We start from the raw sequence: 27,097 nt of genomic DNA, 5'->3' as shown, positions 1-27,097 counted from the left end.
TAGAGTGCGGTGCTGATAACACCAAGGCCACGGGTTCGGATCCTATATAGGGATGGCCGGTTTGCTCACTAGCTGAGCGTGGTGCTGACAACACCAAGCCAAGGGTTGAGATCCCCTTACCGGTCATCTTTTAAAAAAAAAAAAAAAAAAAAAAATGGAAGATTTTATATACAATCTGAATTTTTTAGTTTTCTCTTGGGAAACGGGGGTACAGCAGCAGTGGGCTCTATTTCTTCATGGCAAGTATTGGCCTAGAGCTGAGGACTGGTTACTCTCCACGTTTGATAAGAATGTCTTCCACCTGGGCACCTTTACACTTCCAGAAAAGCAGAATAACTAAGATTAAGAGCTGGAATGAAAGGTGGTACATGAAGCCAAGATCACCTCAGTCCTGCTGCTTCAGCTCTCAGAGCCTCTGTAAAACACCAGCAGCTTAATAATACAAAGGCTTCAAAAAGCTCATGGAAAGATTGAAATTATCTTTTTTTTTTTTTTTTTAAAAAGATGACCGGTAAGGGGATCTTAACCCTTGAGTTGGTGTTGTCAGCACCACGCTCAGCCAGTGAGCAAACCGGCCATCCCTATATAGGATCCGAACCCGGGGCCTTGGTGTTATCAGCACCGTACTCTCCCGAGTGAGCCACGGGCCAGCCCGAAATTATCTTTTAAATCTATTTTGCCACAAACTTTGGGAAGTACACTCATAGGTGCATGTGTATGTGAAGGTTAGATCAAAAGTATAGGCATTTTGTCACCAATAAGGAGGGAATCGTGCAAGAGTTATAATTAGAATACTAATTATAATAAATATATTTATCCTTCCATTCATGGAACCAGTCATCTTTGAGTTGGGAAAAAAGAAACAATGATTTTAATCAGAACTTAAAAATAAAGGAAAATTTACTCAGCTTAAAAAAAAAAAGATCTGGAGTGAAAGAGTCACATAGTCTGTCCTGAACTCTGGTTCTGCCACTGATTAATGTGTGCTGTGGACTGAATGTCCCCCCAAGACTCACTGAAACTTGATGCCCATTGTAACAGTGTTAAGAGGGTGGGAAATCCTATTACAGTAATTGAAAGGTGGGACCTTGAAGAAGTGATTAGATTGTAGGGCCATGCCATAGTGAACAGATTACTAATGGTGGTCTGGGCATGGTTCTGAGGGTTCTGAAGGGAGAGTGCGTGAGGAACTATGTCTCTGCTCCACCATCTTCTGCCATGTGAGACCCCTGCATTGCTGTAAAGCCCCACCAAAGAAGACCCTCACCAGATGTGTTCCCTGGACTTTGAACTTCCCAGCCCCCCAAACTGTAAGCAATAAATTTTGTTTTCATAACAAGTACACAGTTCCAGGTTTTTTGTTATAAACAACAGAAGTGGACTAATACACCCAGTTTCAGGTATTTGGTTACAAGTAGTGGAAACAAACCAATAGTGTGTGACCTTGAGCAAGCTACTTAATCTTTTCAGAATTCTGCCCTTACTCTGAAAAAAATGGGAATAGAATTTACCTCAAAGGACTTCTGTGAGGAATAGATGAGAAAATGCACCTAAAGGGCTTAGCTTAGTGTTAATTGTGGTACTCTTAGTGATGCCAGAGCCTACATGCAACTCCGGTGCAGCAGGACCAGCTTGTTATGGAGCCTGATGGGAGGGCTCATCACCTGCCAGCCGCTGTGCCTATGAGATCTTTGTGTAACCATTGATCTTACATAATCCTTCCAACAACTCTTTGAATTAGAGACGATTTAGGCTTTCAAGATACCACATGCTAATAGGTGGTACCGTCAGGATTTAAAGCTTGAAGTCTTAAGTGGAATAATAAATCATTTCTGGAGAGCAAAGTGTGGGAGAGATTTTATTTTTTTATATACCCTTTGGTATTTATTTGAATGTCTTTTACCATGTCCATCTATTATTTTCAATTTTAAATACTAGTTATTAATCTCACCAACATTCACTGCTCCCACAAAAAGGTAAAGAGAAACTGCGTTAATTTTTTTTTTTAAAAAAGGTCTTCAGTTTTCTTAGTAGAGGAGAAAAAGGCTAATAACCACCTCCCTGCAACTTTTCACAAGATCTCAAATTGCTGTGTTAAATTACATGCCCAGTTACTGGGGTTTTTCCTTCCCATTACAAACAAGTTTACATGGACTCTATAAGCCTTCTTTATTTTATCCCATTTTCCTCCATTTACCAATTCTTCTACCTTTTGATCGGTAACTGTATTTTACACATAATCATTTACTTATCAATTCTAGTCACTGAAGCATCCTACAATTTAAAACAAGTGCCTAATTCTATTTGCTTTAGCAAGACATCTTTGGGCTTACAGTCTCTTTACTAAAATATAAAACTATTAAACAGATTACAAGAATATTTTCAAGCAGAAATGTAATGCAAATTCTAATACATAAGCTCATCCTCACTTCAAAGTCTTATGAGAAGGGCTCATCTTATGTTCAAACTCTGGTTTGTCTCTTTCAGGCATCTGCCAACTTCCTTAAAGGGCCAGATAGCAAATATTTTAGGCTTTGTGGGCCAACAGGCAAAACTGAGGATATTATGTAGGGATTTGTATAACTATTTAAAATGTAACTATGTTAAAATGTAAAAAACACTCTTAGCTCATCCATGGCTGGCCAGATTTGGCTCATTGGTCATAGTTTGCCAACGCATGGTTTATGTGCTAAATTTCCTCCCTTTCTTGCATCATCTGAAAAAATGATGTAATATCCTTTTCTCTAAAAAGTGAGGAGTCATTTTTTCCTACCTAATGTCTGACTGTTATGATTCATTAGTTACTTGCACCATGACAAAAATTATACCTACACAGTTGATGCAGAATGTTTTATTTATGTATATATTATCTGATACAGATGTCTCTGTCTTTATCTTTAAAATTGTCTCCCTCTTCTTATCGAACCGCAGAATTCCTAAAGGATGAGACCTGTATCTGTTTAATGCAGTTTGTATACTCTCAGCCGAGCACAAGCATCACATGGACATCTGACATATTTCAATAATGATCAAAAGTAAAAACAACCACTGCAAATATAAAAGTCAACAAGAGACATAGAAAAAAGCAGACGGAAATACACATAAAAAGATATTATTTTAGAATGATGCTATAGATAATTTGTAAAATCTACTTCTTTGAATTTATATATAAGATTATATTGGTTTTCTTATTTAAAGAACAAAGAAAAATTATAATTAAGAACAAAATTGGCTGGCGGGTTAGCTCAGCTGGTTAGAGTGTGGTGCTAATAACACCAAGGTCTAAGGTTTGATCCCTCTACCAGCCAGCAAGACAAAAAAAAAAGAATAGAAATAAAAATGCAAAATCGAGGTAAATATTTTTGGCTCTTGGACTACAAAAATAATAATCAGTGAGGAAAACTAAGAAATAAAGGGGAGAGAAATGACCATGCTTCTGATTTTCTCTTCATGTTTAGGGAAAAAAAAAAAAGCCTTTTAATATTTGGAGTGGAAATTAACAGTGATGATATTTTTGGTCTAAAAAAAATATGAATGACACATCTTATTAAAACAAAAGGAACAAAAGAACTTTAACCAGACTATACTTGTGAAGGTTATTTAGTATAGGAATTTCATGGCTTGAAAATACATATTTAATGACAAGCAAATGAACTGATGGCCAGGAAAACTGAAGAACGCCTTTCCCTTTACAATGTGATATTAAAGTGCTGCTTATGGACAATCGTAAAGTAAAAAGTGTTTGAAGGTTAATTTTTATTTTATAAAAATTGACACCATTGGGCCGGCCCGGTGGCACACTGGATCCCATATAGAGACCGGTCCGCTCACTGGTTGAGCGTGGTGCGGGCGCGACACCGAGGGTTGCGATCCCGTTGCCGGTCACAGTGCGGGTGCAACACCGAGGGTTGCGATCCCGGTTACCGGTCACGAAAAAAAGACAAAAAGGGGAAAAAAAAAAATTGACACCATTAAAACCAACATGATGATTTTCTACTCATCTAATAACTGAACTAGCAATATCATAAAAATATGTAAAAAATATTCTAGATTCATAATTACTGATATGATACTACCCACATAGCTAGTATAAATTTAATGATTAAAAAAATAATTTTGTTCCTTAAAAACACTTGGTTCATTTACCATTTAATCAGATAGATATTTGCTATCCTGAAGTACCAAAATAAGTCACAAATAAAAATGGCAATGTCTAAACTTTAGGTTTCTTGTTAGGTGGATCCTGAAGACTAAACTTTGGAATTTCACCAGAAGGAGCATACGGAATTCTTTTTGAAGACACCTTTTTGCCAATTGTTTCAATCTGAAGAAAAAAAAGATTTTAAAAAGAGAACTATTAATAATTATAGTAAACAAATGTAAGAACTCTATAATGTAGTGAAATAAGGGGGAAAACCTAAATAAATTTTTCTTAATTTATTTTAATTAATTAATTAATTATTTTTCCTGGCAGCACTGAATTCTAAATAAAAAAGACCTTCAACAAGTCGGTGACAAATTAACAGAACCAGATCAGATATTTCTGAATAGGTAGGTGAGGCCTTACTGGTACCTCTCCAAGACAGCTGGTGCTGAGAGGCACACAGACAGCTATCAAACACTGCCCCTTCTCTGCTCTGCTTGGACACTATGCTGACAGCAATCCCCCGGCATATTTCTTCATCCTCCCTAACTTACTCCACCTCTCCAGCCCTCCAGCCCCATACATTGCTCTGAGGAAATGGAAAGTAGCTCCTTCTTATTGATACTTTGGGACCCCTAGTAGAATTGAAATAGATGTAACATACAAATGCACTGGTCTGGGCAGAGGCTTCTGTCAACTTTCTAAATGTTTCATAATTGATAAACTTTGAATTAGAAGAGGGTCAGCACCACTGAAGCTCATGTGCTCTTCATTCAGACCTTTTACAGCACTGGGATAGTGCTGAGCACTGAAAAGTACAACATGAACACCTGCTGACTGACGGAGGGCCCATTTCTCTGGGCACCCGGTGGTGTGGATGGCAGCTGTTACCATGTGGGGATGATGGTGTTCTTCCCAAGGCAGAGTGGAACACTTCAGTCACCACCACAATTAACACCCCCCCTCGCCCAAGTCCTCTTTGAGTAAGGGAAGACAACGAGAGAATTGGTTCAGCTGGGAATAATAAAAATACCAACATATCACAACCATGCTGCATTTTGCAGTTTTCAAAACACATCTATGTAGTTGCTTATTTGATTTTTATGATATGAGGTAAGGCAGGGCACATTCCGTCCCTATATGATAGGCAACTGATGACCCCCTAGACACTATGTAAGGGCAACCAACACTGAATGACCTTTAGATCACAAATTTAGGGAGAGAGTGGAGTAGTTACAAAAATTCCAGACTTTCCAGAGAACTGACATGTTTTCCTATAGAAGTGACATGTTGCCCCAGAGTTATGTTATTGCTAAATGAGAAAATATAAAAATTCTAAAGCCCAAACAATGGGTTTAAAAAGCAAATGGACAGGTCAGCCCAGTGGCGCACTGGAGAGTGCGCCGCTTGGGAGCATGGCGGTGCTCCCGCCGAGGGTTCGGATCCCATGTGGAAACCGGTTCCTGCTCACTGGCTGAGCGCGGTGCGGGCGCGACACCGAGGGTTGTGATCCCGTTGCCGGTCCTCGGTACGGGCGTGACACCGAGGGTTGCGATCCCATTACCGGTCAGTAGAAAAAGACAAAAAGGAAAAAAATAAAAATAAAAATAAAAATAAATAAAAAGCAAATGGACAAACAAAAAAGCCAGTTCAGGATCATGATTACCTGGAAGCCAATGGTTTGTAGTTCGTTGTGGAGCCCATCCAGGACACGTCGTCCATCAAAGATAAAGGCTGGCTTTAGCATTTTTTTATGAATGCGTTCATAGTCCAATTCCTATAAAGGTATATATATCAAAGGAACAATTAGGACAAATACATGAACACATACTCAACCCCAACTGATACTAGGACACCTCTAGAATCCTGTCACCTCACCTTAAACATGTCCCACTCAGTACAAATAACAACAGCATGGGCACCATCACATGCGTCATATGGATCCTTGGAAATGGTCACAAGTCGGGACACTAAAACAACAGCAACAATGAAAAACCAGGAACGAGAAAGGAGTTACTTGAAATGTATTTTAACACTAGGACTGCAGGAAGAATTGAGCATCTTACAAAAGTGAACAGTCTGGTCAAAGTGTGAATGAGAGTGATCAGGGGAGCCCGAAGCACACCCAAACCTTGCCCCAGAAGCATCTCCTCGGAACCCCTGGGGTTTTGTGGAATACATTGGAAAGATCATTGGACTAACCCACAGCCGATCAAATCAAAGCTGATGACATAATGCCTAAGAGTTTTACTTTAGAGCAATGAGGTAGATAAGAGGGCATACCAGTGATATAAACGATGAAAACTGAATTAAAGTTTTCTAGAGAACAGTAAGTTTCAGAGTCTGTACTCAAAGCGATTCATGAGACTGAAAATCTTACCTTGGTCATCCTCTGAAACACCCGGATGAGAAAGATCCACAACTATTTGTTCCCTGGGTACTTTTGGATCATATATATGGAGGTGTGCGCCTTCATCCATCAAATATTTGCTAATATATATACTAGAGGATTCTCTGAAGGAAAAAAAAAATCAGTATTGCTAAAGTTTAAGTGGCATTCTAATACCAGGGAGTTTGAGACACAAGTGAGATTCTATTTTTTAAGCTGGCTGAGTAGTGAGGATATGAATATTTATTTTTATTCTTTATACTACATATGCATGTATATATACCCATATGTATTTCACACACACATCCACCAATCAAAAAATCAGGATAAGATGAAGAATTAACACATTCTTTTTTTTTTTTTTAATAAAGATGACCGGTAAGGGGATCGTAACCCTTGACTTGGTGTTGTCAGCACCACGCTCAGGCAGTGAGAGAACCGGCCATCCCTATATGGGATCCGAACCCGTGGCCTTGGTGTTATCAGCACCGCACTCTACCGAGTGAGCCACAGGCCGGCCCAGAATTAACACATTCTCAAAGGTGCTGAAATATTTTAAAGAACTGATACCTCGTATCGCCAGTGTCCTTTTTGAATGCAAATCCCAAAATAGCAATCTTCTTATCAGTCACTGTATTAAACAGACTGTCTATGATCCGGGAGGCAAACCTCCTCCTCTGGTAGTCATTCATGTCTATGACCTGAAATTACATGTACAATTGTGCAAGGATGAATTAAAAGAGGTGCAGCCTATGACATACATGACTCAGAGTTTTATAATGAGTGCTACTGTATGAATACAAAGCTTATATATTAACAAGCAGTTAATAGATTAGTTATTAAGAAACTATTGTCTACAGATTTAAAAAGAAAAAGAGCCACTCATCCCTGTCTTAAAGCCATCCTAAAAATTTTTATTTTCATTTTGGCTTGATTTTCCATGCATCAGGCTGGGATGGATGCTAAGAAGGGGAGCACAGCTAAGTTTTAACTGAGAGCATTTGAGATCCAGCTATGAGAACACCGCAAATAAGTCACAAAGAAAACAGTACTGTATTCTCCTTGGGAAGCTTCTCTGAAGCTTGGAAGCAAGGCCACAGGCATTCAAACCCCAGAGTACTCCCTCATATACTTATGCCCCACCATTCACCAAAATTCAGTTTGAGTAGAAAGTGTACAGGGAACAAACAACATGCACAGTTATAGCTGCCTCTGAATGAACCATAACACCACAAACCTTGACAAAGTCTTTCTTTTAAAAGATGACTGGCAAGGGGATCTTAACCCTTGACTTGGTGTTGTCAGCACCACACTCTCCCAAGTGAACCACGGGCTGGCCCTTGACAAAGTTTTAACTAAATGTTATGAGAGTCTCTGATCACCTAATCTGTAAAATTTAGGTCGGTGAGCATAAGGAAAGAGACTTTTTTTTAAAGACTCTAAGTTTCTAGGGGCCATCTCAAACCTCAAGGGCTTGGGAAATGAGCCCGAAGTGTTGGAAAATCAAGACTGCATATTTCACACAATGAACAGTAAGACAGAGCCATCATGCTGCATTCAGTGAAATGAAACTAAGAGTGCATGTTTTCCTTTAAAAAATGTTCATTTCCAGGGCCAGCCCGTGGCGGGTGAGTGTGGTGCTGATAACACCGAGTCAAGGGTTAAGATCCCCTTACAGGTCATCTTTAAAAAAAAAAAAAAATAGTTCATTTCCTTAGATTTCCTCCCACATCTATTGCTGAAATCTGAAAAATTATAAACTCAAGGGGAAAATATCAAGGAAAGGCATATATATACTGGCTAGTACCTTAGGCAAATTACTTAACATCTCTTAGCATCAACTAAAGCGTCATCCCTCACCTAAAAATGGGGGATACCTGCACTGGCCTGCAGCCAAAAAATTAAAATGGGGGATAATGTTAGTAATGAGGACTAAATGAGACAATGCATACAAAGTACCCAAAAGAGTACCCAGTATGGGGTAAGCATTCAATAAACATTAAGTCTATTTCCCAGAACTCATTCAATGCTTCCAATTTGAGAAGGGTTTCTAATTTTATCTCTGTGAATTTGAAAATGATGAAACAAATATCAACAGATGCAAACCACTTGAAAGCATTACAGTACAGTTTCTTCCTTTATCTTTATTTTATGCCTTTCAAGACAGAGAAGAATTATAATTAAAGATAATGGTTCTTGTTTTACTCTGGGAGTGAATTTAGTTATGAAATTAAAAGACAAATGAAAAACGCAAAAGCCCAGTAAATAAACCTAAAATAAGCAAATTAAATATAATAATGATTGAGTTCCTAGAATAAATAAATTCCATCAAAACATGTCACAGACAAAGAGTGACAGCTTTAATTAGAAGCTGATCAGAAGCTATTGACTATAAAGATTAATACCTGTTGCCAATAACGAGCTACTTCAGGCAAATTGAGAGCCTCACAGAGATAAACCAAATTCAGAACATCTTTTTGGAAGCAGCTCCCACCAAAACCTTAGGAAAGAAAACATTGACAGTATTTTCACGTAAGAACCAGACAACTGAATCATATGATAAATTTCTTTATGCTCTATCAGAGGGCCTATACTAAGATTTTTAGTAATAAAATTCAGATGTTGGAAAATTAATGGGTTCATGGGGCCGGCCCATGGCTCACTCGGTAGAGTGCGGTGCTGATAACACCAAGGCCGCGGGTTCGGATCCCATATAGGGATGGCCGGTTTGCTCACTGGCTGAGCGTGGTGCTGACAACACCAAGCCAAGGGTTGACATCCCCTTACCGGTCATCTTTTAAAAAAAAATTAATGGGTTCATAAATTGTGTGGAATTTATTGGCAATAATCAAGTCTACAAGTAATTTCCAAATAATTTTCTAACTAAAGTTTCATTAAGGCTACATTTGACTTTTTGTTTACTTTCATCTTCTGTTTTTTTCTCATGTATCTGGTATTATTGTCCCACATCTCTTACTATAGCAGAGGGTTGGCAAACTTTTTTTTTTTTTTAAAGTTGACTGGTACGGGGATCTTAACCCTTGTCTTGGTGTTGTCAGCACCACGCTCTCCCAACTGAGCCAACCGGCCATCCCTATATGGGATCCGAACCCGTGGCCTTGGTGTTATCAGCACCATACTCTCCCAAGTGAGCCACAGGCCGGCCCTAAAGGTTGGCAAACTTTTATGGTAAAGAGACAGATAGTACTTCAGACTTTGTGGTCCATATAGTCTCTGGTGCAACTATTCAACTCTGCCCTTGTAGCTCAAAAGCAGACACATACAATATGTAATCAACTGGACATGGCTGTGTTCCAATAAAATTTATTTTCAAAAAACAAGCTGTGATCTGTATTAGGCCCAAGGGCTGTAGTTTGCCCACCCTTGCTCTGGTGCACTGCAGTATGCAGTAAGGGATGGTATGGGCTTTGGAGTCAGCAAAACCTGGCCACTCATTAATTGTATTACTTTGAGCAAGTTGCACAAATTTCCTTGAACCCAAATAATCTCTAAGAAGGAATAACAGCACTCTCCTAACAGGTTATAAGAATTAAATGAGATATATAACTCAGTTGGTTAGAACTGGGTGTTATAAAACCAAGGCTAAAGGTTTGGATCCCCCTGTTGGCCAGCCACCAAAAAAAAATTAAAAAGAAAGAATTAAATGAGATAATAAAGTTCTTATACTGAACCTGGTACATAATATGCCTTCAGTAAATAGTAGCTATTTTTATTAATGATAGCTAGAAGAAAATATTAAAAAGATATAAAAGGCCAGGGAAACCAGTATTGGGAAATGACAAACAGCTCCCAGAAATACTGGAAGGGCTGCCTACAGCCCAATCTGTAAAAGATTCTAGTCACCTTTATAACAACCTTATTAACTTATATACAAAAATACAGTCAATTCTCATTATTTGTGGTAGTTATGTTCTATAAAGTCGCCACAAACAGCAAATTGGTGAACACTGAAGTATTGCTCCTAGGTGAAATATAGGGTTAGGTTCTGCAAGCTTCTGTTCACATTTTCGTGTTTTGTTATTGTAATCAACAGATAACCTTGTGGGCCGGCCCAGTGGCTCACTCGGGAGAGTGCGGTGCTGATAACACCAGGGCCCCGGGTTCGGATCCCAAATAGGGATGGCCGGTTCGCTCACTGGCTGAGCGTGGTGCTGACAACACCAGGTCAAGGGTTAAGATCCCCTTACCGGTCATCTTTAAAAAAAAAAAAAAAAATAGATAACCTTGTTCTACATGTGCTGTTTAAAGACACCTTATTTAATGTACAATATGATTCATTATCATTGAACTCAATGGCCAACAGCACTACAACCATGCCTGAATGAAGCTTCTCTGACACACATTTTCTCCATGAGGCTCATCACAGCCTTCTTGTGCTTAGGACCACTAGATACACTTCAGCACTATACTTTGGGGTCATTTTAAACAGAGAAATCACCAACAAAAAGCACAAAAATGTGAAAACATGGCTCTAAATAGACCACAAATAGGATACTTGTTTAAGGTATGAAAGATGAAACGAGAAGACACAGCATTTCCCGTTCAACCTCAGCTGGCTCAGCTGCATATCAGGCGACTCAAATTCTTCACGGCTCTGTGCATGTCCAAGAATGATCATGGACAGTAGCAAGAGAATTGATTTGAGGGTTACAAATAAATTTTAGCAAGCAGGCAAATTCACAAACACAGAATCCACAAATAATGAGGATTGACTTTATTTCACCAGGCCACATTTCCAGAAATGTATTAGTAGGAAAAACAAACTGTAGGGAAATTTTTTTCCTATTTGCTTAAATCAGCTGTTACTTGAGTTATTTTCTAACAGTCTCTCAAATTTATTCTTCCTAAATGTTCTAACTGTATACTAATTTCTTCTACCTAAAACACTGAGCTATGTTTATACTACTAATCAGTCACGAATTATTAAACAATATAACTAATTATTGCCTCACTTAGAAAGTCCCTGGTTGGGGCTGGGCAGTTAGCTGAGCTGGTTAGAGAGTAGCCTTATAACACCAAGATCCGCTACTAATCAGTCACGAATTATTAAACAATATAACTAATTATTGCCTCACTTAGAAAGTGCCTGGTTGGGGCTGGGCAGTTAGCTGAGCTGGTTAGAGAGTAGCCTTATAACACCAAGATCCTTGGGTTTGGATTCCCATACCGGCCAGCTGCCAAAAAAACAAAGTCAGTCCTTGGTAGGTTAAAGCCCACGTTGCATAATGGAATCTTTTTTTAAAAAAAGGATATTAAGTTAAAAAAAAAGTTCTTTAAAGTTAGAGACCTACGTAAATAAACCAACTTTATGTAGAAAAAAGTTTTAACTTACCAACACTGGCTTTTAGAAACTTATTTCCAATTCTCTGGTCCATTCCAATGGCTGTTGCTACCTCTTCTACATCAGCTCCTGTTGCTTCACACAGGGCACTTATGGAGTTAATGCTGCTGATTCTCTGGGCAAGGAAAGCATTTGCTGCCTTTAAAGAAAAAGAGGGGGGATGTGGAAGTATGATGAGCTAAAACAGCAATTTTGTATGCCTGGATTATATTTCATTGAGTTGATGCAAATTACTGACAGAAATAAAAGATGCTGGATGGGCTCAATTTGAGGAGACCAGGGATGGGTTGGCAAGGGAAAATGTTCTAAATTAGAGAAGACAGATGATTAAGAAAAAGTATAAAAGGAGGGAAAGAGTGATAAAAAACAAATTACTACTTTAATGTACCTTCCATGTTATCTTATATTTCATTAAAATTTTAGTATTTTTCAGAATATTTCATACCTGATATTTGATCCTTTGTGAAAATTATTTCATAATTTCAATGTGTAAGAATATTATCTTCAAAAGCAAAATCTTTTATCAATATTAAGAAAGTATCTGTGTAGCTTATCAGGTTTAAGAGAAATAAATACATGGCTTTAAATTTAATGGACAGTTGAATGCTATGTACTAACCAGTTTGGAAAGCTCTGAAGACCACGTATTAGTAGTGATGATCCTTTCTCTGGGAACCCAGTGCTCGTAGACAGCACACAGTGCCTGCACAGCTCTCTGGCCCTCTGGGGTTTCATCCCCTCCTATGAGTACTCTGTCTGGGTTCTTTAGGTCCTTGATAGCTGTTCCCTCTGCCAAGAACTCAGGGTTGGACAACACCTAGAATCCCAATGTAAAGAAAAGTTTTAAGCAAGAATTAATCATGGGCAACTTTAAGGCATCAATATTTACATAAGAATAACCAGATTCTAATGCTTCTTTTTTTTTATACCTGTAAATTCAAGTTGGGTTTTGTGTTCGCATCAAATATACGACGAATACTTTCTGCTGCACGCACTGGAACTGTGCTTTTCTCAGTCACAATTTTGTACCCATTTGAGTTTTGCACAATACGTCTAGCACAAGCTTCAATATACTTCAGATCTGCTGCCCGGCCTTTCCCCATTCCATAGGTTTTTGTTGGAGTGTTCACCTGATGAAAACATGGGATAAAGAACAGAGAACCTGTGAGATATTCAGTGATTTCAAGGTATACCCTGGACTATCAATTAACTAGTCAAGTGGTAAGTTAACCACCATCAGTAACCCTCTATAAGTTCCACAGAAATAATACATTTTACAAATATAATCACCAGAAGAAAGAGTTTGAAGCATCTGGTGAACTCATTCAATAAATTTTTGTTGAGAAGCTACTATATGCAAGAGAACTTCAAAAAGTTCATGGAAAAATAGCATTAAATGATAATAAGAATCTTTCCATATACTTTTTGAAGTACTCTCATATATGCCAGATACCAGGGCAAGCAGGTTCCAAGCTAAGCCCTAGAGATATAAATGAATGAGACAGTTCTCATCCTAAATAAGTTCACAGTCTGAAATGAAATGTAAGTTTTCTCTTCTTTCCTTTCCTTATTGTATGTAATATATTATCATGGTCTTTACTAACTAACTTGAAACTCCTTCCTTATTCTCCTTTTTTTATAGGCCTATATCAACAGCTTTTTAAATGTTTGCAATACAGGCTGGCCAGTTAGTTCAGTTAGTTAGAGTGTGGTGGTGTAACACCAAGGTCAAAAGGGTTGGGATCCCCATATCAGCCACCCACCAAAAAAAAAGTATTTGTGAATGATATTACAAAAAAGGAAGTTTTTTTTTTTTTGGGGGGGGGGGGGCGGGGGCTGGCCAATACGGGGAAACCTTTTTTTAAATACTATGTTGACAAAGACTTTCAAATAAAAAAATAAAAATTAAATAATGAGTCCAGAGTCTAGGCATTTAGTTTTAGCTTAGCTGCAGCATGTAACCTTGGGGAAGTGTGGCTGCCTCTGCCTCAGTGACTTCATTGGAAATGAGGATAACATGTTCTCTAAAAATTAACACATAAGGCTGGCCAGTTAGCTCACTCAGGAAAGCATGGTGCTACTAATGCCAAGGTCAGGGGTTCTGATCCCCGTACTGGCCAGCTGCAAAAAAATAAAATAAAATAAATTTTAAAAATAAAAATTAACATGAGTGTTAGAATGCTATGACAAAAATGGAAGTGTTCTGAAAAGTCTAAATCTTAACAGAAATAGGAATTTTTTTTTTTTTTTTTGACAGGTAAGGGGATTGCAACCCTCGGCACGGTGTTGTCTGCACCACGCTCAGCCAGTGAGAGCACCGGTCATCCCTATATGGGATCCAAACCCGCAGCCTCGGCACTACCAGAGCCGCACTCTCCCGAGTGAGCCACGGGGCCAGCCCTAGGAAATATTTTTTAATCAATAGTAAGTTGTGCTAATTCTCTTCTCTCTCTTTTTTTTTTTTTTCTTAAAGATGACCGGTAAGGGGATCTTAACCCTTGACTTGGTGTCGTCAGCACCATGCTCACCCAGTGAGCTAACTGGCCATCCCTATATGGGATCCGAACCCGGGGCCTCGGTGTTATCAGCACTGCACTCTCCCGAGTGAGCCACGGGCCGCCCCCTAATTCTCTTCTCTTGATGAACGTATAATCTAAGGAGAAACTAAATAAAGGAAACAAGCCCAAATAAATAAAAACTTGAAGACTGTGCTGAGGTGTGAATAGTAGGAGGAAAAAGTTGTTTACATGCATGGAACAACTTAGGGCAAGACTCAGATGATGTCAGGGTGCAATGGAGTACAGAAGGGGAAGACAGCTGATGGGCTAAGGTATAACTGGAGGGAGATGGGAGAAGATCAGACAGCTTCCTTAGGTAAAGGAGCTCTAAAGGTAATGATTGAAAACTGATCCCTACAAAATGATACCTGTCTGGAATTTGCTTAAAAATAATACAGGGCAGGAGGGAAGAGAGGAAAATTGTAAGTGAGGGCTGGCCAGTTAGCTAAGATAGAGTGCGATGTTATAACACCAAAGTCAAGGTTTCAGACCCCTGTACTGGCCAGCAGCAAAAAAATAAAAAGAAAAGTAGTAAATGAAACAAGATCAGTCATAATTGTTGAGGATGTAGAAAGGGTAAATGGAGGTCATTATATTAATGTCTTCATTTTTTGAGAAATTTGATATTTTCCATGACTAAAAGTATATAATAAGGAAACAAAAACACTGCTCCAGAGAATGGGAACTAGATGGTAGACTGAGTTATACAGTAATAAATTAACCTACTAGGCACACAAAATAATAGCTTGGACAGACTCAGGACAGCTCAGGCTGGATCGGCAGAGAGGCAAGTGTAAAACCAACTGTTTGTGCCAGGCCACCCTAAGACAGGACTCCAATGCCTGAGAACAGATTATTTATAAATGTCCTTTTAGAGAAAATTCCCCTATTCCCATTCCATGTTCTGGTCATCCAAATGTTGGACTAAAGTAATTTCTTGATTTTCTCCAAGTATCTATGTACTCCAAAATATTTTCACATGTTTTATGCATCTATACTAACTTCTTGCAAGTTTAAATAGGAGGTGGGTAGGTGAGTCAACAGGAGCTGCATCAGTTTCTCTGAAATGATTAAGGAGGCTATAAAGAGAGGCTGAATTCATAACACAGTTTTACCACTGGCTTCACAACCACTTTCTCCTGGAGTTCACATGTCCTCACGGTACTGCTTTTGTCTCACCAGTCAGAAAACAACCCCTTATTCAACAATTTGTAATCATTAATAATATACATAATCAATTCAACAGCATCTACCATCTATGGACCCCATAACGTTTCTTTTCTCAATCTCATGGGGCTCTGTCAAAGCTCGCATCACTGACTTTCCCTTTATTTCCTAAGGCCATAAAGGAATTGAGCCATAAGAGCCTTAGCTCAGCTACCAATTGGTGATAGCTATACCATCACATACATAATATTTGAGTAGATGGTTACTAGAGCAGTAAGAAATAAGTCGCCTTGGTTCCAATATTGAATTATTAGAATTTAATCCCAAATGTTTGTTCTATGTTTTTCATTACAAAGGTACAACAGTTCAGCCATATTATAAGTTGAAGGTGTCTGTGGGCTAGCATGATAACCTAACCAACATAGGCCAAGTTCCAGACAATTAATTTAAAATGACCTTTGGAACATAATTCATTTAGATAGGAGATGCCTGTAAGGTTGCAAAATGATTCTCTTTATCTCACCTCTGCCAACCAGTAGAAACAAGAAGTGATAAAATACATAAGAAATATATCATCACATGTGCTCAGAAGTTACTAGGACTCCCTAGTTCTAGATCTCAGATTAGAACTTTCTCTGATTTTATTTGTTCAATGACTTGAAATGATATTTGATCGGATGATTATAGGATTTGGTGAACTGTCAGACAAAGTGACAACCAAGATTTAACTGGACAGCTCTACACTGAGCAATGTTGTGGCTTAATACGAATGAGTTCACTATTAAAATACAATTAAGGGCCAGCCTGTGGCTCACTTGGGAGAGTGTGGTGCTGATAACACCAAGGCCACGGGTTCAGATCCCTATATAGGGATGGCCAGTTAGCTCAATTGGGAGAGTGTGGTGCTAACAGCACCAAGTCAAGGGTTAAGATCCCCTTACCAGTCATCTTTAAAAAAATAAATAAAATAATAATAATAATAATAAAGTACAATTAAACTTTTATATAGACAAGAATACATTAAAATTCACACAGCAAAGGAAAATACTTACAGAAATAAATACAAGATCAGCTTCTTTAATGGCATCATCAATATTGGTAGAAAAAAATAGATTTTTTCCTCGACAGGATTCAACCACTTCTTTTAGTCCTGGCTAGAAAGAAAAAAGAAAAGATGTTGTGCGTACAGTTTACCAGTCACATCAGGTAACCTAATAGTATAAACTTACATTTGTTAAAGGGAAAGGTTATGGTTTAATTTAAAGGTCTGGGGGCTGGCCTGTGGCTCACTCGGGAGAATGCGGTGCTAATAACACCAAGGCCATGGGTTCGGATCCCATATAGGATGGCCGGTTTGCTTACTGGGTGAGCGTGGTGCTGACAACACCAAGTCAAGGGTTAAGATCCCCTTACCAGTCACCTTTTAAAATAAATAAATAGGGCCGGCCTGTGGCTCACTCGGGAGAGTGCGGTGCTGATAACACCAAGGCCACAGGTTCGGATCCCATATAGGGATGGCCGGTTTGCTTACTGGGTGAGCGTGGTGCTGACAACACCAAGTCAAGGGTTAAGATCCCCTTACCAGTCACCTTTTAAAATAAATAAATAGGGCCGGCCTGTGGCTCACTCGGGAGAGTGCGGTGCTGATAACACCAAGGCCACAGGTTCGGATCCCATATAGGGATGGCCGGTTGGCTCACTGGCTGAGCCTGGTGCTCACAATACCAAGTCAAGGGTTAAGATCCCCTTACCGGTCATCTTTAAAAAAAAAAATAATAAAATAAAATAAAATAAATAAAAATAATAATAATTTAAAGGTCTGGATTTGCTCTCAAATAAAATCATTGTAGAAAAGTCAAGGATCATATGCCAAAGGCCATAAGTGTACGGTATATAACATTACTAAATAAAGCAAAATTGAACTTGCCATTGAGCTTGCCACAATTAGATCAGCAGCTCATTTTAATGCTTTGTCATTCTTTACCATGTGCCTATTTCATAAGTTAACTATTAACTCAGTATCAACACAACTTTCAGAAAACCAAAGGTCCTCTGTGATTTCAAGCAAACATTTGATTTTGCACTGTCATTATGAATTTAGATTTTTACTCCCAATAATTCAGGCCAAACAACTGGTTATAAAAGTCAATATTCACTCTATAAAAACATAAATATATATTTTTCTAATTCCTATTGTAAGGAACACTTCTACTGAAACATTTTTATTACTTTTCCCCATACAATTTGATATATATATATATATATATATATATTAAGGATACTGAGGGCCAATCAACAAATATTCTTGCCAAAAGAAAAAACAAAAAGCCTAAATCTGATCAGATCTGTTCTCTAGATACAACTACCAATTTCCATAAAATACAGGATACAGAAAAATAAGTTAAAAAACCCCAAGGGGACTCAATCAGTAAAATCCAGACTGTGAAAATTCTTTTTTTTTTTTTTTGTGGCTGGCCAGTCTGGGGTTCTGAGCCCCTGACCTTGGTGTTAGTAGAACTACCCTTTGACCAAGTAAACCAACCGGCCGGCCCTAGACTGTGAAAATTTCTACAGGATAAACAAAGAGCCTTCTTCAACTAATAAAATGAAGAGGAAAAAAAAAAGAGAGAGAGAGAGAAAAAAGGGGGGCAGGGATTAAAATACTGTGAACCGAAAAGGCACTTAAGTGATATTAAGCTATCTCAATATACGGATCTTACTTGGATCCAGATTCAAATTAACTGTAGGGGGAAGAATATGTATAAAAATTCTTAATAGTAAGAAACTTTTGTTAAGTTTTTTAGTAGTTATATGGTGACATGCTTACGTTTAAAAAAAGAATTATCTTTTAGAGATACACAATGAAATGTTAATGGATGAAAATTATAATTAGAGTGGTGGTAGTTGGGAGAGGAGACTGGCCATTTAAAAACTGTTGAAACAGGGTAATGGGCACATGGAAATTCATTGTTCTATTATCTCTGCTTTTATTACATGTTTGAAATCTTCCATAATAAAAAACAAAAATAAAACAAAACAAAACAGACCTAAACCACTGAAATGTACTCTTCTTGGAGGAGAAGCTTCAATCAGTATCCTCAATGTTATGGATGTTTAGAAAACTATCCATATAGCAAAGTGAAAGCCACTTCAGGGGCACAGGTCTAGCATTTTATCCAGAAGCAACTTGCTCTTCTTCATGATTCTGAGGCCTTTTAACATACAATTGGAGGAAGTATAAAATGTAAATTTAAATTTCCATTAGTTTGATTAAAAAGTATAATAGAACCAGCAAAATATATGAACCACTACAATCATAAGTATGATGTCACCAATCAGGAACAGGTTTCCTTGGTTATTTTCACTAGGTGTTAGAAAATGAGAGAAAAGGTTATAGAGTCGGGATTTTGCAGAGAACAAGATTTAATTCAGTCCTATATATAAGGGTACTTCAAAAAGTTCATGGAAAAATAGAATTGAACGATAACACAAGGTTTTCCATGAACTTTTTGAAGTTCTATTGTATAATCTCCTAATATTTATTTATTTATTTATTTTTTATTATTTTTTTCTTTTTTGTCTTTTTTCGTGACCCGTAACGGGATCGCAACCCTCGGTGTCGCGCCCATACCGCGACTGGCAATGGGATCGCAACCCTTGGTGTCGCGCCCGCACCACGCTCAACCAGTGAGTAGACCGGTCTCTGTATGGGATCCGAACCCTCAGCGGGAGCGCCACCGCACTCCCAAGCGCCGCACTCTACCGGGTGCGCCACCAGGCCGGCCCTAATCTCCTAATATTTAAATTAAAGTAACTAGGGGGCTGGCCAGTTAGCTCAGTTGGTTAGAGTGCAGCGTTATAACACCGAAGTCACAGGTTCTGATCCCTATACTTGCCAGCTGCCAAAATAAAAATAAAAATAAAAAATAAATTAATTAAAGTAACTAAAATCAAAGCAATGCGGAATTTATATACACATAATAAGATCTCAAAATGAACAGCTACATAATTCTATTAAAATCAATGGGATGTTTATAGATATCCAAAACTGATGTAGAAGCAGTTAATAAGATAGGTCTATCTCTTATTAGATTCATTATGTAAATATCATAATTGGTATTTAAGAGTCTGGACAGTTAACTCAGTTTATTAGAGCATGGTATTATAACACCAAGATCAAGGGTTCAGATCCCTGTACCAGCCAGCCACAAAAAATAATAATAATAATAATTCACATGTTGGGTTTTTTTTGTTTTGTTTTGTTTTTTTGCGGCTGACATGTACGGGGATCTGAACCAATATGGTACTTTTTATGAAAGAACTCAAACCCTTTCACAGGGTAAAATTATCTTTCATTTTACTCAGAAAAAAACAAAGCAAGTTATCCATTTTTAAAACAAAATAGTTATTAAATTTTTTCTTAATGAACAGAGTTAACAAAAAAGCAATGACTATTCAGTAAACATGGTAACACAAGAGTTTTAATTGTTAAATATTAACAGTATTAACTGCATTATTTTTTCAGTAATTAATGTAATGAGTGAGAGAACACTAACAGTAAATCAGAGCCCACCGTGTGCCCTCTCCTAGTCACTTCTGACACCCAAATTACTATCATTCTGAATTCTATCATCATAGATTAGTGTGCCTATTTTTGAACTTTATACAAATTAAATTATACAGTATGTACTCCTTTGCGTCTGGCAACATTACTTTTGTGAGAATTTAGCCATATTCTTGAATGTAGGAACAGTTTCATTGATTTTCAACACAGTATAGTATTTTATTGCAGAATTATACTATAATTTATGTATCCATTCCATTGCTGATTAACACTTAGGTTGTTTCCCATGTCTTTTGGTACACATATTCATGCATTTAGATACACACCTAGGAGTGGAATTGCTGGGTCACTGACTACACATATTTTCAGCTTTAGTAGATACCAAGTGGCTATACCAATCTACATTCTTGACAGCAGTATACAGAATTCCAATCGCTCTACATTCTTGGCAACACTTGGTATTGTCAGTAATATTATTTTAACCATTCTGATGGGTGTCCTTTAATTTTGAAGATTACAATATACTGTTGGCAGAATTAATTACTGATGGGCCGGCCCATGGCTCACTCGGGAGAGTGCGGTGCTGATAACACCAAGGCCCCGGGTTCGGATCCCGTGTAGGGATGGCCGGTTGGCTCGCTGGCTGAGAGTGGTGCTGACAACACCAAGTCAAGTCAAGGGTTAAGATCCCCTTACCGGTCATCTTTAAAAAAAAAAAAAAGAATTAATTACTGAATGTTTAGATATAAGTATGGCTTACAGGGTTTCAGATGGCTTGCAATCCTTTTACGAATATCAAAATTATAACTCTTCATCAAGTTATCTTTCCAAAATGTTTCAAAAATAATTCCCCAGAACCAAATGTAGTAGTAATGGCATACATATAACAGGGAAAGAAATGCTATAATCTGGAGATATTTAAAGTACTATTATGGGCAGCTCATCTGGTAGAAGAAAGGGTAAAGCACAAACAAAAGGGTAAAAGTAAAGTGTAAAACCACATACACAGAGGGTTTGTTTTTCATCCAAAATCTGAATCAGATATGAGTAAATCTGTGATCTTGAGTGGCTTTTTCATAGATTCCTATATCTCATATGCCTATAAACAGCAGCAGATTTATCCTACAGATAAAATTTAGTTTAGACTTCCCTTCTAAAGGTCTAACACAACTAAAGACTATGATTGCTAACAGTCTTATAAATAGCCAAGCTTTTCTGGGGGGAAAAAGAAAGCATATATTAATGTTGGATAGAAAATGCTAAGATTTTCAAATGTTGGACTTCAAAAGCATAATATCATGAGCTCATTTTACAGTGAATAATAAAAAATGAAACCCAGATAGCTCAGTAAAATAGTTAGAAGCATATTTTCCTAATTACAAATTCTTTAAATTCACAGAAACAGTGAAATTCCCAGTTAAACAAATTTGTGGCACTAAACTTTCTAAATATGAAAGACACCATTTATCTATCTAAAGTACACCTGATATAAGTACAATAATCCAAAAGTATATTGGACTTATATCAGTTAACACTATAAACAACTGCAGTTTTATTTTATTTTTACAGAATACCACTTTTTAACTTTATTATTATAAAATGGAAATAATACTAACAGACAAAATTTAAAAATTAGAGAAGAGGAAAAATTACCTGTAATATTACCACACTAATACAACCATTATTAATATTCTGATATACTTCTTTCCAGTCTTTTTTCTAAGCATACTTAACATAATTGTAATTTTTAAAATTTGTCTTTTACAACATCTTTCTAACATAACTGTAATTGTAATGTCCATAATATTTTGTACCAAGGTTTTTTTCATTTAATTTCTTAGTTGCAGTCACAGATTTTTTTTTTTTTCCTTTTTGTCTTTTTTCGTGACCGGCAACGGATCGCAACCCTCAGTGTCGCGCCCGTACCGGACCGGGACCGGCCACGGGATCGCAACCCTCGGTGCTGCGCCCGCACCTCACTCAGCCAGTGAGCGGCGGTCTGTATGTGGGATCCGAACCCTCGGCGGAAGCACCGCCGCACTCTCAAGCAGCGCACTGTAGCAGTGCACCACCGGGCCGGCCCAGTCACAGATTTTTACATTAATAGTGTATATAATTTAACAAGGCAGTAAGAAAAACAAAGACCATAAGAACAAAGAGTTGTTTAATATGTTTACCTCATAAATAGGAAGTGTAGGAGAATTCCATGCATTGATTCTTGATTCATTGACATCAACAACCGTTACCCTGATTTTAGGACACATTTGAGCAATGACACTACATGTGGGTCCTCCAACATAACCTGCACCGATGCAGCAGATCTTCTTAATTTCAAACATGATTGTACTAGAAAGGAAATAATAAGACTGTTCTAGTATGGAAAGAGAAAATTTAAAGAAATCATACTGTACATTCATCACATTTTATAAAAACTGTTAAGGTGACAGATATCTGGAAAGATTTCCTACATTCACTCACAGGAATTATGAAAGTAATGACTTAAAAAAATAACATTCCAATTGGATGACCTAGCCTGTTTTGGGCTGTACTACCATGAAAATATATGGAAAAAATTACAGTAACCAGTATTACTGAAGAGCCACAAAGATTATAATGACCTAATGTTTAAAAAGTCAAGTATTTCTTCTGATTAGGGTCAGCAAAAAAAAAAAAAAAGTCAAGAAGCAAAATAAAATAAAACCTTCTAGCACACTAGGACAACTTTGATTACTGAGAAAAAATCCAAGGGTGAACATACCAGTGCAATTCTTGCTGAAATAAATGCTGGTGTACAAAAGTGAGTTTACAACAGGTTTAGACTAAAATGACAGATATTAAGATACCATCCACAATGAGCCACTGAGATTAAATTCCCTACATATACTTAATTGGGCTTCAGTTGATTTTTACGTACTGGGCAATGATCTTAAACTTTATTTCAATTCTAATCAGAAACCATGAGATTGTTAAAGTAATTTCTGTAGTTACTAAAGCTGTTACACAGATTTTGATAGGTAAAAAAAAAAAAAGCCATTAGGTGAATTGATTCACAGTAATCAAAATTACAAGGGACTGATTATACATAAGAATGTCCATGTATCCATTATAATGAGAACTGTCAAACTGATCAGATTGTTAGAATTTTAGTCTGCCAAGACCTCAGGATCATCTAATGGAACCTCTTCATAGATTCCAAAGAGAAGGAAAATGGTAATCAGAGAGTTTAAGAATTTGTTAGTACATCCCTGCATGGATCAGAAAAGGTACTCTGGAAGGTAGGCCTAATGTGAATGCCTGGCAATAATATCCCTATTATGAAAAAAGATACACAAAGCACATAATTAAAATTATCAATTCCCTTTGGTCTGAATATGTATTAATCTAACAACATGCTAAATCTTCATCTGGTCCTCCGGATACACCTCCCTACTGGAAGAGAACAAGCTGACTAATCCATACTAGTGTCCTGGTCAGTTTGCAGCTTCACTGTATTAATAAACAACTAATCTGGCTTATAAATCAATCTTTAATGGTCATGATTAGCAGATATCAACTCATAGAGTCTGATTCCCTAATGACTTTTTAAAAACTATAAAAAGAGAACTTTAATAAAACAGTAAAAATGGGCAGAATGTGGAATAACGATTCTACTAAAGAAATCAATGTTCTGAACAAAATACATACAAAAAGGTTTTTTTCATTTTCATTTTGTTTTGAGTAGGTAATACGTTCAGATGGTTCAAAATTAAACCTGTTATAAGATGGTTGATGGAGTTCGGATGTGTTGTCCCCTCCAAATCTCATGTGGAAATTTGATCCCCGATGTGGCAGTGTTGGAAACTGATTGAGTCATGGGGGCGGATCCCTTATGAATGGATTAATGCTCTCCCTGGGGGAGGGAGGATTAATGAGTGAGTTCTCGCTCTATTAATTCCTGTGAGAGTTTGTTGTTTAAAAGACCCTGGCACCTCCTCTCTTTCTCTTGCTTCCTCTCGCCATGTGATCTGCTTGTACCTACCGGCTGCCTGTCGCTTTCCAGCTGCCTGCCACTTTCCTCCATGAGTAGAAGCAGCCTGAGGCCCGTGCCAGATGCAGCTGTCCCAGAATCATAAGCCAAATAAACCTCTGTTCTTTATAAATTACCCAGTGTCAGGTATTTCTGTTATAGCAACACAAAATGGACTAAAACAATGGTATATACAACAAGAAACCTCACTCCTACCCCATCCCTATCTACTTTTCTACTCCCTACTTTGCATCCATAAGCAACCCATTTTTTTCTTGTGTATCCTCCCAGTGTTTTTTATGCAGCTACAAGTAGATATACATATATATTCTAATAATACCTTCTTTCTCAATTAAAGAGGTAGAATATCATATCCACTACCAACACCTGGCTTTTTTTACTTAATGCATTCTGAAAATACCTACCTACCCACCCCCCTTTTTTCAGTTACATTGCATTCCACTGAGTGGATATACTTACCAAGAAATACTAAAACCACGCTAAATCTGGTAGATTATCTTCTTAATAACCTAAATAAGTGACTTCTGTTTAAATAGTTTTAGTTCAGATGGCTTACCATAATATTTTTGCATTGATTGACCAGAATTCTATCATGGCCTTTTCTTTAGCTACCTAAAGAACTTCAGCATGTCTCCTCAGAATTCCTTCCTATCCACTTTGATTGTGAGACCATATTCCAGCTTGCCTTATATACAACAGCTGGGGTAGACTAATGATGGTAGGTGGACCTGTATTGCAAAACTGGATGTGTTTTAGGTATCCCTGCCTTGCTACTTCATATGAAGTACGGCTTGTAGGTGACAATGGAAAAATTACTGAAGAAGTTGGATGTACAAATAAACTGTCACCTGGAAGTTTCAATAAACTCCTTAATAAACTTTAATATGGAGATTGATACAGTGTAAGTGATACACTTCGCATGACACAGATGTCTTTTGATTCCATTTTCTAGTTCAACTTTTATGTACCCTCTGGCCCTATACTGTGCTGTCAGAAAAATGGGAGTGTTTGCTTACTGAATGGGTCATTAAGAAATGAGTTTTTATCACTGTACTTTGGAAGAGTCACAACAAACCAAGCTATTCTGAAACTACTCTTCATGTAAAATTTCATAAATTCAGACAACCATTTCAACCTAGAAGATGTCAATAACAAATAACGAGTTCCCGACTACAGTCTAAACAGAATATAATCCCTCTATCCCTACCCCCCTTCAGCATACTCTTCTTAGGTACCCGGGAGCTAAACAATGGGCATTATGGCTTGATATATCAACTTCACACATCATTTTAGTCATTCCCAGAAATTAAATACTAAAAGATGTCTGATCCAAGAAAAATATTTAATCAGTGAGAAAGGCAGCATTAACTTTATATCTAAAAGGTATCTTATAAAGCTGTGGAAATAGCAAGAGGGAAGATGGAGTTTACTTATCAGTTATAAATTTTATGTTAGAGAAAGGAGTACAGCAGTGGGAGAAGAAATGAGATCCTTTCAACCAGGGTAACATACCTTAAACTAGATGCTGGGTACTAACAAGCACATCTCAGAGCAGACAGTTAGTTCTTTCATTTCCAGAACCCCCTTGAAGAAACAGACCAGGCTACTGTTCTTGATTTCTTAGAGGATTTGCAGAAACTCAAAGATTCACTGTGTCTTTGGGGCCAGTCAATGAACAGCTACTTCTCTGTATATCCATGAATAGCTCCCTACTAGTGAATCTGTCTTTTCTATATACCAGAATTCCCAACCCTACTCAATTATCATCCTATATATAGGATGATAGTTATATATATAATATTATAATATCATATCATATATATATTAAATTTTCAAGATCTCACACAAACATGGTTCCTGAAGTACCCAAGAAAGGCCTTCCATGACATGAAATAGGGCAATTATGTGGGGCCAACAATGGATTCCAGGACAGCCCATACAGATAGCACGATAATCTTACGATCTCGCCTTCAAAAAGGCTTTCTGGCTTCGTTTTCTCTTTGGTTTCCCAGGAGGGGCGGCCAAAGAAAAGCAGCGGCCTCCCAGGTGAGAAAGCTCTAAACACAAACAAAAGGCTACAACTCTGAGACCAAAAGGAGGTCCCTCCAAAAGAGAGAACCTCTTCCTTCGGTGGGCTTTCGGCCCTTTCAGATGGCGGGGAAATCAGAAGGTGATAAAAGCCGAAAGAGAAAGGGCTCAAAGTCTCATGAGTTTTGAATAAAAAGCCCAGACTATTCCAACCCCAGGGCAGCAGATCCAAAACGCCACTCCCGCCCTGAGCCCAAGAGAGGAGATGTGGGTCGGGAGACGGGAAGCCCGGGACCCAGCCCAGGGAGCGACCGGGAGCAGCGCGCACGCCCCCGCCCGGCTTCTTCCCCATCCCGCTGGAGCATCCCGCCCGGGCGGCGGGGCCAGCCAGGGAAAGGCGCTTACCCACTTCCAAGCCACGAGCGCGGCGGCAGCTCGTAGCCCGAACGCTCGGACGGCACCTTCCTCCGCTCAGCCAGATCTCACCTCCCCACAGGCCCCTCCCTCAGGCTGCCAGGCGCCGCACCCCGCTCCCGGGCCGAGCCCGTATTTAAAGGTTTCTGCCCGAGGAGGCGGAGGCTTCATTCCCCCGCAGCCAGGCCCTCCTGGACTCTGCCCTCAGCCGCTTCTCCGCTTCCCCGCTCCCCCTCCCGCCACGCAAGGCCCAGGACCTGGCCCCGGTTTCCTTCGGGGCCCAGGGGCGGGGAGCCCGAGGCGGGGCTAGTGGCGGTGGGCGGTGCCGGACCCGCCCCTGTCCGAGCTGGGCGAATCCGCACGGGCCAGCTCAGCCCCTCAGCCCCTGCCCCGAGCGGCGTGGGGCGGGGCTGCGGATCCGCTAGGCCGGGGCTGGGGCGCTCTG

The 27,097-nt window shown here is 38.6% G+C and overlaps 1 protein-coding gene across 5 annotated transcripts in view; it reads right to left on the bottom strand.

The window, feature by feature from the left end:
• The window catches only part of UGDH (UDP-glucose 6-dehydrogenase), a 36,048-nt gene extending 9,236 nt beyond the window's left edge, over nucleotides 1-26,812 (bottom strand). For 2 of the 5 annotated variants that reach the window (XR_551166.1, XM_008581979.1), the window contains exons 1-11: nucleotides 26,644-26,812; nucleotides 22,361-22,529; nucleotides 16,672-16,773; nucleotides 12,824-13,024; nucleotides 12,514-12,711; nucleotides 11,887-12,034; nucleotides 8,939-9,033; nucleotides 7,104-7,234; nucleotides 6,525-6,658; nucleotides 6,023-6,114; nucleotides 5,811-5,921 (exon numbers count right to left, since the gene is read on the bottom strand). Coding sequence is in view for 4 of the 5 variants with exons in the window: in XM_008581979.1 (XP_008580201.1) it covers nucleotides 5,811-5,921; nucleotides 6,023-6,114; nucleotides 6,525-6,658; nucleotides 7,104-7,234; nucleotides 8,939-9,033; nucleotides 11,887-12,034; nucleotides 12,514-12,711; nucleotides 12,824-13,024; nucleotides 16,672-16,773; nucleotides 22,361-22,522 (1,374 nt within the window). In the remaining variant the exon portion in view is untranslated. Of the gene's footprint in view, nucleotides 1-4,133; nucleotides 4,325-5,810; nucleotides 5,922-6,022; nucleotides 6,115-6,524; nucleotides 6,659-7,103; nucleotides 7,235-8,938; nucleotides 9,034-11,886; nucleotides 12,035-12,513; nucleotides 12,712-12,823; nucleotides 13,025-16,671; nucleotides 16,774-18,666; nucleotides 18,762-22,360; nucleotides 22,530-25,722; nucleotides 25,846-26,643 lie in introns of those variants that run through there. The other 3 variants (XM_008581977.1, XM_008581978.1, XM_008581980.1) reach the window with 3 other exon arrangements.
• Nucleotides 26,813-27,097: the final 285 nt, after the last annotated feature.

The sequence above is a fragment of the Galeopterus variegatus genome, unplaced genomic scaffold (assembly GCF_000696425.1).
Source record: "Galeopterus variegatus unplaced genomic scaffold, G_variegatus-3.0.2 Scaffold2498, whole genome shotgun sequence".
Lineage (NCBI taxonomy): Eukaryota > Metazoa > Chordata > Mammalia > Dermoptera > Cynocephalidae > Galeopterus > Galeopterus variegatus.
This window is presented reverse-complemented; position numbering and strand designations above follow the sequence as displayed.